The sequence below is a fragment of the Triturus cristatus genome, chromosome 2_1, assembly GCF_964204655.1.
Source record: "Triturus cristatus chromosome 2_1, aTriCri1.1, whole genome shotgun sequence".
In the NCBI taxonomy this organism is placed as follows: domain Eukaryota; kingdom Metazoa; phylum Chordata; class Amphibia; order Caudata; family Salamandridae; genus Triturus; species Triturus cristatus.
The window spans coordinates 117994663-118009091 of NC_140581.1; the positions used below are offsets into that span (position 1 = coordinate 117994663).

General features: G+C 45.4%; 1 protein-coding gene across 2 annotated transcripts in view; it reads left to right on the plus strand.

Annotated features, from left to right (window-relative positions):
- Positions 1–4898: 4898 nt before the first annotated feature.
- Positions 4899–14429, plus strand: part of FAM219A (family with sequence similarity 219 member A) — a 493349-nt gene continuing 483818 nt past the window's right edge. The window contains exon 1 of one of the 2 annotated variants that reach the window (XM_085628479.1): positions 4899–5134. In XM_085628479.1, the coding sequence (XP_085484605.1) occupies positions 5075–5134 (60 nt within the window). In that variant the 5' untranslated portion in view covers positions 4899–5074. The remainder of the gene's footprint in view (positions 5135–14429) is intronic. The other variant, XM_085628472.1, reaches the window with a different exon arrangement.

Sequence of the window (14429 nt, forward strand, 5' to 3'; positions counted from 1 at the left end):
CGAACCGATAAGAGCCAAGGAAGTGCCTCTACCGGCGCTGCATCCTACCTTAAGTTTGGGACTGACGACAATGACTCAGATCAAGAAAACTTTTTAGACACCCGCCCTGCTTGAATAGGGAATCCGCTCGGATGCTCGTCTTGTTTGACCTGCACCCCCCACGCCCCTTTACCCATTCGCTCCTTTGGTCGATCGCTACCCGGTTCGAACCCTCATGTTCTACCAAACGACCTGTACTGTTTATTTGCATACAATTGTACTTGCTGTGAAGCGCTCTAATACCCTCGGGTCCAGCTTGCGCTATATAAAACTCCTAAAATTAAAATTAAATTATGACTGCACATTGATTGTTCTGTGCTGTGCAGGCTGGTATAGACTAGAATTAAAAATCAAATCAATGCAGTGGGTCACTTGAGCCAGGGGGGCACAGCTGCTGCTGGGTCTCACTCAGCTAGGGCCGGCTGTGGTGGCCTCACATGACATGGCATCACACGTCTGTCTATTTGCAGACAGGAAGTCACTAGTGATGCCGGAAAACACGGCAGTTCTGTTTCTTTCCCGCGCCACTGCCAGCCTATGTGCCGCCAGGTGTTTGCTGCCCCATCATCATGCAGGACCACCGGGAGAACAGAAGAGGTCGGACAGTCATCTCTGCAGAGGCAGGATCTCAAGAAACCTGAGCGCCTCCACAATGCTGTGCTGAAAAAAGAGACCACTCTCATTGCATCAGCCGCTCAGGTCTGACCATTCATGATAACTTCTGACATGATGTTGATATACAACATTCATAATTTAATTTACTTTTAGCTGCCTGCTTGAGCCTCCAAGTTAAGTAGAACTACGGGCTGGAGCCATGGCAGATTGGGCTCAGCTGAGCTGACTTTATTAAGAGCAGCTGAGACCCCACAGCGCACGCTGCCCACTGTCATGGGGCCTCAGTAGTCCCCCTTGCATAAGTAAATGAATGCCCAGGGTGGCACCTTCCCTGTTGCCAGTTGCTAAGTATTTCTATGGCATGCCGTGCTCGTTTTCCTTACTAGTTTGGAGACACAGAGAAAAGCCTTTCTTTTTATGTGCTGGTTACAGTCCAGCATGCAAAATCTGTGTGAGTTCATTCACAGCACATTCAGTTTAGAAGCTCTGTAGGTTTTAGTCCTTGCTCTGTGAGCTCAGGGCTGTTTGATTTTAATCCATCAATGACGAGCAGTTTAGAATAGAACATGGTCCCTGAATGAACTATGGATACCAGAGCACTGGTAAGGAAACATTTTTCAAAAAATGACTATGAAAACTTTAGCCATGTTTTTATTGTGGGAATTGCAGTTAATGTAATTAATGCAGCAGTTCACTCGAAAATTGGACCAATTAACACTACCATACTAACAAATGCAATGCATTTCTTGTATAATATGAAAAGTAGTGCAGTACTAAATTTTTTCTGTGCCTTCAACTTCAAGTACAGAAAGGCATTTCATTTTCGCTTGTGTGGTATGGAGAGACCAAGAAGTCCTCTCAGTATAGGTTAGGCTTATTTTTTTGATTGGAATTCAGATCTTTTTGAGACGAAGGTTTGTGGTTCTTGCAGTGATGTTTTTTGTATATTAATGCCTTCGCAGTTTGTGGCTGGGGTGCTTGAACCAACGTACTGACCCACCACAGATTATAGTGAGCAACGCCATCACTACTTCAGAAGTAGACTAAAGAAGTGAGGAAGAAAAGATGTAGGTGGAATCAAGGGAGAGGTTTGAACAAGGAAAGAAATCATGAGAAAAAGAAAAGGAGTCCGAGAAAGGAGAGTGAGGATGGAGGAGAGAGAGAAAGCATAGGACAAAAGAAAGAAGTGAAATTAAGAAGGTGAACTCATTAAATGAGGAAATTGAGTGGAAAAGGACCATATAGGAAAAAGAGGAAAAGTGGATGGAGGGGAGACAGATGAATGGAGAATACAAGGGAGAGAATAAACGTTAAGGAGAAAAAGTGGGCAGAGAGGACAGTGTGAGAAAGGAGAAGTAGAATGGATGGAAGCGCAATAAAGGAGACTGCAGGGAGAGAAAGGGAGATAAGAAGGAAAAGCAAACATTGAGAAACGTTTGAGAAAGGAAGAGTGGATGAAAGAGCAAGGAAAGACAGCACAGGTGAGAGAATGGGATCAGGGAAATAGGACAGAAAGAGTGGGGAGTTCTAGACCAGCTTCAGTGCACCCAGTTGATTATGGTAAGCAAGTGTGCTGCTCTTACATGGTGGCACTGCTCCTTTATCCTGTACCTAGGTTTTAACCATCACCTTGCAATGCTAGGACAGCAGTCAATCTATCAATCAGGGAAATTATAAGTGTGCTACTCACCCGTGAGGGTTTCAAGGCGCGGGGGGGGAGGGGCAGCTCCTGTCAGTCCAAAGGCCAGGTCTTGAGGGTCTTTCTGAAGAAGTGAAGGGTGGGAGCGCATCTGATATTAATCGGCAGCCCGTTCCAAGTCTTGGCTATGATGTAAGAGAAGGTTCTTCCACCCGTTCTTGCTCTGTGGATGCGCGGGGGTTTGGTGAGGGCGAGGTTGGTGGATCGGAGGTTCCTCTTGGGTTCTTGAGTGGAGATTCAGTCATTGTGGTATTGGGGTCCGGTGTTGTGGAGGTACTTGTACGTGTTTGTGAGTATCTTGAAGGATACTCTTTTCTCGACAGGTAGCAAGTGGAGGTTACGCAGGTGCTGGGTGATGTGTTTGTGTCGGAGATTGTTACGTTTACATTTTCTATGATTGTTTAATTTACTATTGTAATGTCCCTACACGGTGGCATCATATGAATGACATTCCTATTCCATATGGAACCTTGGGCACACTGTGAGGCTCTGTGGTCAGTTGTACTGTTCTCAGACTGCTGATCAGTTCTCCTTGGTTGCTGTGCTGCTCACATTAAATCTACTGATGAATCTTATTGGATTGCCTCATCTTCTATTTAACAATGGCGACGAGTTATGAAGAAGGAGAACACCTTACCAACCGTACTGCTGCAGCACAGGTGTTGTGTGTTCTCTGAATATCTTTTTATGCCTGCTTCGTGAAACGGACCCTTACAGCCTGCCGATAAAGACGCTGCCTCAGACTCCCTTTGCCTGTCAAAACCGGACTTCTCAAAACCTTTGGCAACGTGAGTTATTTAATTTTAAGCAATTTCAATATTCTATATTTAAACAATATCAGCGCGAGGAAGCGAGCTTGCGTTTAAAAGAAAATACCTCGCTCACGAGCTGTCGCGTGATCGTAATTGGAGGCGTTTTACTCGTACATCTTGTTCGTGGTGTTGAGTGTTCCAGGGACAAGGGCTTCGCTGCTAACGTGCGATCGTCACTGGAGACACTCCACTGTGTACTCTATGGTTAGAAACAGAACGTTTCCTGGAACGCGCGTCACCCGCGCATGCGCATCAGTGCATTGAAGCTCTATTCCCTCGTAATGTGGCCTGATGCGTTTCCATAACAGCGCATTACAACGAAGGATTTCATCTGCCTTGGAAAAAAAGTATTTATGTGGAAATGTGATAGAATTTGTCATTTTGCTTCTGCATGCAGGGATGTAAGGAGGAACAATGTCCCTACACAAGGCAAAGTATCTTCAATGTCTGAAGTTAATGACACTTCCCATAAATGTGGTACTTGTGGTTGCGCAGAACATAACAGGGATGCCAAGGACGACTCTGGCTGCGGTGTTCTTGATGGTCTGTAGTTTGCTGAGCAGTGACTTGTTGATCCCAGCAGTGGCGTAGCTAGACACTTTGCCGCCTGCGGCAGTCCCTGCCTTTGCCGCCCATCGGCACCCGCATGTAAGAGCGGGGGGAAGCTGCTCCCCTCAAAAATTGTGCCGCCTGGGGTGCACAACCCCCCCCCCCCCACACCTCCCCTTAGTACGCCACTGTGGGACAGAATTATTGGGCAAGATTAGCTCATATGTAGTAATTGTGCTGGCCTGAAAGAAAACAGCACTGTCTTTCTTTTGCCTGGTGTACATTGCACCCCTCTCGTTTTCTCACCATACTGCATAAATTATTTTAAAATTTTCAAAGGGCAGAGAACACAAACTCAAGCTTTCTCTCAACAACACCCTTCTGTTTTTGCTTCAGAAACTCTGTTTTAAAAATCCAGGTTTATCTTATTGGAAGAAGGATTTAAGCTAGTGCCCTTAAATGAGCAATTGAAAGGTGGTGATCTCTGCTTTGATCATTTCTAGGCCATTACCTTGCACAAAAAGGAGTCATTTCAGTAATTTATCGCAATGCGGGTGAGATAACGCATTTCTTTTTCTTGCAATAAGTCTCATTCATAGTGCGAGATATGGCATTGGAATGCCACTCATTAGGACATTGAAAACATTTAAATCACTCATGAGCCAGTGGAAAACTTGGCAGCTGTGAGGGAGCAACCCTAAGAACAATTTGAGCCTTCGACTTCTCAACATCCTGTGATTCTGAAATCACTTTATCTGTGTCTAAAAAAATGAATGTGACCTTGTGTAATGTAACTGGTGCGCATGTAAAGCGCTCCAATGTCTTTAGATCGAACTCGCGCTATAGAAAAACAACTAATAAAAACATTCCTACACAAGCTGTTATTTTGGGCTTCCAGCTAAGAAGGGTATCCCTTTTCCCTCGTGTGTATGTGACTGGTGGGTGTGGTAGTCCTTCTTTTGTATCCATAGAATGGTATCGGCGTCCTTCTTCTATTTCTGTAGTTCTGTTCGGGATTCCATCCGTCATTGCTTGCTACGGACTATGGGTCCCGCTTGCAATGTCGTCTTTTCCTAAGAACATGGACATAGAAAGGAGCCTCACGGCTATTCGCGGACCTTATTACATATTGATTTCACACTCCTCCCAGTTCATGAATAATTGATGTAGGACCCGGAAGTGTAGTTGTCGAGTCACGGCTTCTGCCGGCAGGAGGAGGAGGCTGAGAACAACAGGGCAGGCGGAGCCGCACCAATCGGAGGAGGCGGAGGCATCCTCGGCAAGCAGCAGCAGCATCCTCAGCATCCCCGCCCGGCCGAGCCTCCCTGCCGCTCCTCGGACAGCCACCTCCGTCGCAGACATGATGGAGGAGATAGACCGGTTCCAGGTGCCAACGGTGCACGCCGAGATGCAGCCTCTGGTAAGGGTGTGCGTGTGGAGGGGTATCCCCCGGGGCTCAGCGCTGCCCCCCCCCCCCCCCGGCCGGGCCGTCCCCTGGGGCTTATGCACCTGTCTGCGGGAGGAGGGGCGGAGGTATCCTTGCACCCGTTACTTCTAGCTGACACTCATTGCTGCAGAAAGGCAAAGGCGGTGCATCTGTGTCACGGCTCAAGTATCGGTGGCAGTGATTTTTTTTCATCAACATACACTCCTTTCAGTGACGTAGGGTATTTATAGTGCTGATTTTTCACCTCCCTGAACCACCTCTAAATGTTTGCACCTATGTTTCTGCGCACATACCCTTTCCTCTCGCTTCATCCGGCGCACCACTAAACACAACAGCCATACTCCTGTCCAGTTCCATGTTATTTTATGCACTGCCCATCGCCCACCTCCATTATTACCTTCAGTACAATCTCTCACGTCTTCTTTTCCTGGTCTCTTGCCTTTTCTTCACCTTCACATTAGCACTTGCTTCTTCTGCACATTCATATTCTTCTTCGCCCCTCCTTTTGGCTTAATCACTCTGTAATTCCCCAGCCATCTCTGATTCCTGCGCATCTCCTCATTCTTAGTTCACTTGCAGCCTCACCTCCATTGCACACCTTCTCTGGTATGGTCACCACCCTCATTTTGACCTGATCTTTGCACACCTCAGCATGCTTGCTTAAGACTGTCACACTTCCTTGTTATTTCTTACTGCTTGCACACCACCGACCCATTCTTATTTTTACTTATATTTGCTGCACCCCAAGCTTCGACCTATCCCTGAATTACCTATCTCTCTATACACCTCGAAAAATGACTGCCAACTATTTAATTGACTCCTACAAAGTATGCACCTCCTACATGTTGCACATATTAATGTATCCGAATATTTGGATCTTGGGTACTGCCATAGCAAGACACTATTATTGGGCACATGTATCTTAGTGGGCCTACTCATCTATGGCGCCTTGACGCCCTTTTATTTGTTTGTGCTTTATAAGTTGGACATTTATTCATTCATCTATTCATCCATTCTTTCATCTACGTGTTCCGTGCAGGTGTCCTTTGGTATATGACGCCTCCTATGATGCATCTACTTGTTCCATGCATTATTCATTTGGTGTGTGACGCCACTTGAGGTACATCTATTTGTTCCATGCAGGTGTTCATTTGTTTTTTGACGCTTCGTATGATGTATCTATTTGTTCCATGCAGGTGTTTATTTGGGTGTATGTCGTCTCTTAGGTGTCCAGTTTCTCACACGCTGCCGATTACATTTAACACCGACGCCTTTTGACTTTGTTTGTGCCCCATAGTCCATTCACCATCTCTCCATGTTCCGCACAGAGCTAGCGTTGGTTCTACGTATCCTACTGTCCTCCTGTTTTATACCAGGGGTGTTATTTTGACGTGAAATTGGTTGCTCTGTGGCCCGGGCATATACATCTGGGCTGTTAGCGTGCATTCTAAGCCGCTGGACTCTGGCTCGGATTTCTGTATGAGCTTGGAGCACCTGGGGGAGTTGTTGAAAGATGTGCCTTTACTCCACCATAGAAATTGAAACTGTTACTTTCACCCATTTTCTCACTAATTTCTATTTTGTGTTGGCTTCGCGTCCTGCCCCCACCACTTATATCTTCCTATTTTCCTTGTATGAATCTTGCTGGTTTAACCCCCTTTAGCTTTGCTGCAGAGCTCGAAGCAATGAGGTTTTTTTTCGTAAACGGGAATTCCTGTTTTGTTGCCCAGTCAGTGAATGATGTAATCTCCACCCCTCCTGCCTGTGTGGAGAAATCAGAACCCAGCAAAACATCCCAGTGAAGGGAGGCCGTAGCTAGAGCACGACGCAGCAAGGTCTGCCCGGCTCCATACAAGCAACTATTGCACATTGTGGTCTTATCGCCAAGGGTGGTATTTTAAGTGATCGTTTAATTTACACATTTATAAATGACCCAGCTTCATGTAAAGGTTCGTTCGATCGTGCGCTGTTTTATTTTTACGTCCGGAAGTGGCTTTATTGTTGCTGTTTACATTGCTATGTCCTTGAAACCAGGCTATTTTGAATTAAATGTAAAACGCACACCACATTCTCCCTTTATGCGCACGTGTGTGCAGTGTTGTATATCGGAATGTTTATATATGCTTATGCCCAGCCAGTGAATGTAAATGTGGCCCAATAATGCTTGTTATTTGAAACAAGCGGACTAATAATAATCGTGCATTCACTCATTTACCATTGCAGTGCAAAGGTTACAGTTCAGGTATTTTCCTAGATTAGCTTAAGTGTTGTGCAGTTTATCCAAATGGTTGAGAGGTGGGCACCTTAACCAGCTCAGTGCTTCACCTAGCGTGAGTCATGACCCCCACACACTTATCAGTGTTAAAATTGCATAAGACATTCTGCAAATCTGCATATATATTCCATAAGTGCATGTGTGTATGTATATATATATGCAGTATATTTTTACACATGCTGTCATTTCATAGTTACCTGACGTGACTTGAGATATTTTAGAGTCCCTACGTGTGTTTTCTTTACATGTAGTTATAATGAATAACACTATATTCGGCAGTTTGGTCACCCTCATATAATTTAGAGAGAGGCAGACGGGTCCTGGCAACTCAAACCACACCCCTTTTCAAGAGGTCTTAGCCGAGACGCAAAGCTAATTCAGTGCCAAGCTGAATAACCTATCATCAGTGCGCTGTATCGCAGCAAGGTTATTATTCTCATTTCTTCTTTGCCTCGGGTCTCCGAAATGATCTCCAGATAATTAATGCTTTGCGATGGCCCTGCCCGAGACTGCGCGGTATCCATAGTGCGCGCACGTCATTTCCAGCATCGGTGAAGTGATTAATTGCCTCAGTGGCGTTGATTTACATTTGATGGATTGGCTCTTGTACAGTGCTGGAGAAGGGGTGTTATGATTGAGCTAACCATCTTTTGCAATATGTACTGAAATCATCCCAGTGCGTTTAATAACTTTGGTGCTTTTTCAGTTTCCGGACATTGAAAGCCTATCAAAAGCAGAATATATGATTTCTCTTTTGTTTCCTGTCTCGGATTGAACATTATTCATTAGTAATGACGAGGACAAGGGAAGTAGAGGTAATGGGGTAGCTAATGTATGTCCACAACAGTCCGATCCAGGCCGCGTTTTCTGGATACCCACTCACAATGCAAATATATCCATTATGATGTATCTTATTTGTAGATCCGTAAAATCTATTTATCCCACCGTCTTCTGGACTAGCTTTGGACATCCTGTAGTGATATTTTTCCAATGTGATGGTCTTTAACGTAAACATTTATCTACATTGAATGATTTATAGAGTTAGCGGAGTAGTCGGAAATCTGCTGCACTCATTTGAAGGTTTTGAAAGGCTGTGGAGATGTGGGAGAACATATTAAATGTCCTACTTTTGGATGGGTGATTGCGTAAATGATTGTACTCTTGTCTGAAGTCCACTGTCCTTATGCGCTCAGCTCTTGTAGGACACATAAACCCTTTGCTTTTAATTTAGCTACGTCCTGTAAAAAAAGTGTCTCTTCTGCATGAGTTTGCTAAATTAGAGATGCGAGTTAAGAGCGAGCACTCAGTCTTAAGGCACCCAAACAACCTATATTTGAGTAAGGGTTGGTGGCTCCTGGTACTTTCAAGAGCAGCAAAACTATGTTGAGATGTTTCAAAGTTGAGAGGTTACATGTTATGTGTAAATGCCAAGGGTACAGTCTCTTAAGAACATTGTGTAGTGGAAATTAATAGAAGCCCACATTCATTGTGAACCAAAACACTGCACATGTGCTGTGTGGTACTCCTGAGTGTTAAGTGGATGCACTCAGCTATTTTATGTGAGTAGGAAAATTAGCTTTGCTGGGAGTAAGTACCGTTCTGGGTGGGTGGACTAATACAGAGTTATTCTTCGATGTATAAGGCATGTTATGCAGGGCTGATATAATTAGGTGTGGACTGTGTTTGGCTGTTGCAAGTTGACATGTTTTCAAAAACTGCAATTATTGTATTTAAGTTGGTACAATTGCAGTAGAAAAAGTACAAGGTTAAGCTAAACAGATGGCACAGTGAGTTAAACGTTTACTGCTGGCCTTCATGTTTGAGAGGAAGACCAAAAGTTCAAATTCCGGAAAGGTATTTTCAGAAACTCATCGTTGAGAAAACAATAATTTGAGTACTTCTAAGTTGGTTAATGGTAACATCTGTTTATTGTAATGCTTACATTTTGCACTGTTTATACCGTATGTAGAGCATTTGTGAGTTATGGGGGAGTGCCTCAAATACGTATTAAGTCCTCATTTGACAGAGACAAGCTGTGACAGCCTGCGCTTGTTGCACCATTTTATGCCTGCCTTTTGATTCCCCATGCTCCCGTCTACTCTGTGTCTAGAAGACTGATGGAGGTGTGCTTGTGCTACTGATACTTCCAAGATGTTATGTACAGTGAATGTCCAGAGAGTCTGCCGTTTTAACACATGGGCAACGTGGACAGTTTCCCAGGACCCTCACCTTTCTATATGCCCCTGGTAAAGTGATCGAGGCAGACAACAATCATGCCTTAATTTTGGTGTATATAAAGATGTTTTTTTAATTTGTCAGCTGGCATACCTGTTTAAGAGAAGCTTAGTGTGAATGATCTGCTTCCCCAACCTTAACACCCTCAGATAGTTGAGGCAATGAAATAAAAAAATCTTTCCTTGTCTTGTCTTGTCCCTTACTTCACATCGCCACTTCGGTCTCACCCTCTCTATCCCACATACCACTCTCATTGTTTCATATCTCAGTCTACTTCACCATTCTTTAGCTGCCTCACCTTTACACCTTCTCTCTCTCTCTCTCTCCGTCTCTCTCATTTTCCATCACTATCTTACCTTTTTCTTGACATCTTTCTTTACCTCTATCTCCATGATTTCTATAAATCATTACCTTATCGCTCCCTTCACCTCTGCTTCTATTTCCCCTCTCAATCTCTAACTCGCTTTTCTCGCTACCTTTTACTTCACCTTTTTTCATCTCTCTACACCACGCAATTCTCTCTTCCTAGCTTAACCTCTCTCTCCGTTTATCTGTGTCAACATCACCTACCTCTCTGTCTCCCTCATATCTTTCCACTTCACCTCCTTTTCCTTCTAAATTTTCTACATTTTTCTCCCCACTATCTCCTCCTCTCCCTGCTTCACTACTCTTCTTTCTATACCTTATCTGTTTTTTTTTTTTTAGCACCTCTTCCTACCATAGAACTCTCTTTGTACCTTGCATCTCTCTTTACTTCTCTCACATCTTTTCCTACCTTACATTTTTCTCTCTCACCCTTCTGTGCACCCGGTCCTCTTATGTTCTCCTCATTTCATTCTCCCGTTCTCTAACTTACTCTAAAACTTAACCTATCTTCATACCTCTCTTTCTCTACCTACCTCTCCCTCTTTCTGTCTCACTTTCTTCCTTGCTATTTCCATTTCTCTTTACCATGCATCTCTCCTATTGCTGTACGTCTTCTCTATCTCTGCCTTTGCTTAACCCCATTTCACCTCTACCGCACTACCATTTTCTTTACCTCTATCTTTCTGCTGCCCACTATCCTACTCAGCAGTGTCAGTGGTGACTGCTTAGGCATAGAAATGGAGGGGAAGACAAGGCATCAGTAGAGAAATAAGTAGAAAATTATTAGAGTTCAACTGCTAGGAAGATACAAATTCTGAGAGCATTGCTTTGATTTTACTGTTATAGCAAGAACGGCGAGCTTATTTTTGATTACTAATATCCCAAAATTAAGTTCTTTGTGAGCATGTCATATCTTAATAGTATGTACTTGAACATATTCATCCCCCAAGTCACCATTTTACATGGCTCGGGGGAAAAATTCCACTTAAAATATCGTTGTTCAGCAAAACGATGCAGATCCAGCTACAAAGAATGGCTTTATCACTGATTGTCCAAGTTTTCTTTTGGTATTATATGATTTTTAGTTGTTGGGCTGCTTGAGGTGTTCTTTTAGTGCCAAGTCTCTGAAAGAGTAAAATGTGATGTAATATTATTTTGCATCACAAAGGCTGAATTAGCTGAAAATGAGTAATAAATTAAACGTTGTACCGAAGAGGGGCCTAACAATATATCTTGCCAAAGCACCCAAAAATACTTATGATAGCACTGCCTGAAAAAATGTCCTCTCTGATAGTTGAGGGTAGTTATTTCCCCCTCATGTTAGGCTATTGGCAAACTGATGACAGGTAGCAGCTGGTTCAAGGGTTAGGGACACAGGCCTCTTGGCTTTTAACCCTAGTAAAAGGTGTTCAGTCTCCATTACTGTTAGACTTGGCATCTTTTGGCCTGTTTCACCTGAGTTTTTGCTTTCTGACCTCCCGGTTTTGACTCTGTTTTTGCTGGTGTAATGATTCTGCACACTTTTCTCACTGCTGACCAGTGGTAAGCTGCAAGTTCTCCTGTAGTAAAATGTGTTATGGATTGGTGTTTCCATGATTGGCCTATTTGATTTATGTGTCAGTCCCTAGTAAAGTGCACTGCGCGTGCCAGGGCCCATAAAATCAAATGCTATTGGTGGGCAGCAGCACTGGATTGTGCCACCCACGCAAACAGCCCGTAAAGTGTAACTCTGGCCTGCCATTGAAGAGCCTGTGGGCAGTCTAGTACTGCCATGTCGACTTGGTAAGTGCACCCACTTACCAGTCCCTAAACCTTCCCTTTTCCACATATCAGACACCCCTAAGGTAGGCCCATGGGCAGGGTGCAATGTATGTAAAAGGTAGGACACGCCCTGGTGTGTGTGTGTGTGTGTGTGTGGCATGACCTGATAGTGAATTACAGCCTATTTCGTTTTTCACTATTGCAAGGCTACCTGTCCCCATAGGCAATAATGGGCAGTTGGATTATAACATTTTATAATCCTCACTGACCCAGGGAACCTGGTAGAAATTCGAGTTTAGTATGCCTGAACTCAGAATGATAAAATACATATTTTAGTGGTTGGTTTTAGCATTCTGTGTTTGAAAATACCACTTTTAGAAAGTAGGTATTTTCTTACCTAACCATCTAGCCTGTCTCTGCTAGCTTGTGTATTGTCTGTCTGGTTTGCGAGTGATAGGGGCTGGGGAGACTCCAGGAGACAGGGTGAGTCAGCACAGGGCTGAATAGATCTATCTGCATGTAGAGTGGTAGGAGGTGTAGCCCCAGGGCCTGAATAGAGCTGGGCCTGCCTTCCACAATGCTGGCTCCACCCCCTGTGGTGTGTCTGAGGACCCTGGCCCACACTGACAAAGGAAGAAAGTGCACCCTGGCAGAATGCACCCAGAACTGGTTTTGAATAGGTACAGACACTCTCTGCCTTCAGAGAACAAATGGTTTGGTGGTATAAATATTAGGGCCCAAACCCCAGAACTTTAGAACTCCATTTGATCAAGAGGACTGCCAAGAAGAAGAGCTGGAGAAGCTGTGAGGAGGGACTACCACTTTGCTGTGTGCTTTGCTGTGTTGGCATGCAGTGGCTGCTTCTGTCTTGGGCAGTGAAAGGACTGGACTGAACTTTCTGCAATCTACTTTTGTGAGTTTCTCCAAGGGCTTGAGGTAGAGCTTGCCCCCTGTTCAAGAAGTCTCAGGAACAGCAAAGACTTCGTTATTTTGCCCCCAACACTGGGGACTGTTTGTTTTGTGCTGCAACAGAAGAAAAGCAACCCGACGACATCGACGCTGCTGCCGACTCTGTGTCCTGACGGCACCGCAGAGGGCACCGCGACCCGGGTCTCACCGACAATGCCTGCTGATGCTGCCACGGAGCCGCTGCTCGCACCGCGACCTGTGGGCACTGCACTCCGACCGCCTCGCTTCACGACGACGCCGTGGTATCCCCAATGATGTCGCTCCATGCCGAAATCGACGCCGCTGCCTGCACCGTGGTTAGAGGGCACCGCTCGTAAAGTTACACGATGCACCGCCCTCATCCCGCACCGCAGCCTTGGCCTACCGACGCCGGTGCGATGGACTCCAGTTCGTCAGCTGATGACAGCGGTTCAGCAATGACTACGTAGCTGCTTGCACCGTGACCTGCCAGCACCGTGACGAGCACTGCCTTCATCTCACACCGCGACCCTGGTCTCCCCGACGCTGCCACGAGCCGCTGCTCGCACCGCGACCTGAGGGCACTGCACACCGCACCGCTGCACTACGCACCGCAGCACCCGACGCCTGCCGACGCCAGCGCTCCTGACTCCAACAGAGAGGAGATCGACCTGCAAAGCGTGTGACTTCGAGGGCCCGACGACTCCTGCACCGACGCCTGCAGACGCCGTGTTTTTGGAAGCTCAACGAGAGGTCATTGACGCCATGCATTTTTGAAAGGTACTGTTTGCGGGTCTTCCCGACACTGTAGCTGGCTCGCGATGCCGCGGTCAACCAGAACTGTTTGGATGTGTTTGCTCACGACGCCGTGATAGCCCCGGACGGTGCTATCGACATCAAGGAACTGTTTTTCAAGGTTATTTTGATAACTGAAGATTTTTAAGTACTGTATTGTGGATTTGTATCGTTTTGGTCTTGTCTCAATTTTATAAAAATATTGGATATTTTTCTAAACTGGTGTGGTGTCCTTTTGTAGTGCTTACACTGTATTACTGTAGGTTATGTGCAAATGATTTACACACTGCTGGACTGCTCGTGCCAAGCTACCAAGGGTGTGAGCAGGGGTTATTTTAGGAGTGTAACTCCCTTATCCTGACTAGGAAGAAGGGTCCCTATTTGGACAAAGGTGCAAGCCTTTGCCAAATAGAGACCCCCATTTCTAGCAATTACCGAGTCCTCTCCGGTTCGGTGACTTTACAATGTTCTCTATGTGTAAACAATGCTTTTGTTGGATGGCCAGGACGTCATCTAATGCATACATACAGCTTATGGAGGGATTGCTGCATAAAAGGTGCTTCTTTTTCAGGTAGTATTTCTTCAGGGCGAGACTGAAAACAGGATTGGATTGGGATCAAAAATCGGCCCAGGCACACCCAAAAAAGAAAGTGGCCCACATTTGCGTATTACCTTTCTGTAAAACACTGCTTCAGCGACGTTGTATGAAAAGAAATGGGGTGGGGGGCATGTTTTATTAACTCAATGAGCATACATTAATGGGCAGGCCCAGCGAGAGAAAGGGAGTGATACCTCCGCCCATCTGCCTCTAGAAAGGCCACTCAGCCAACCATAGGTCTGCTGGCGGTATGCTAACAGCACAGACAGCCCCCAGGCTGCCCCAAAAAGCTGCCCTCAGCAAGAACTTGG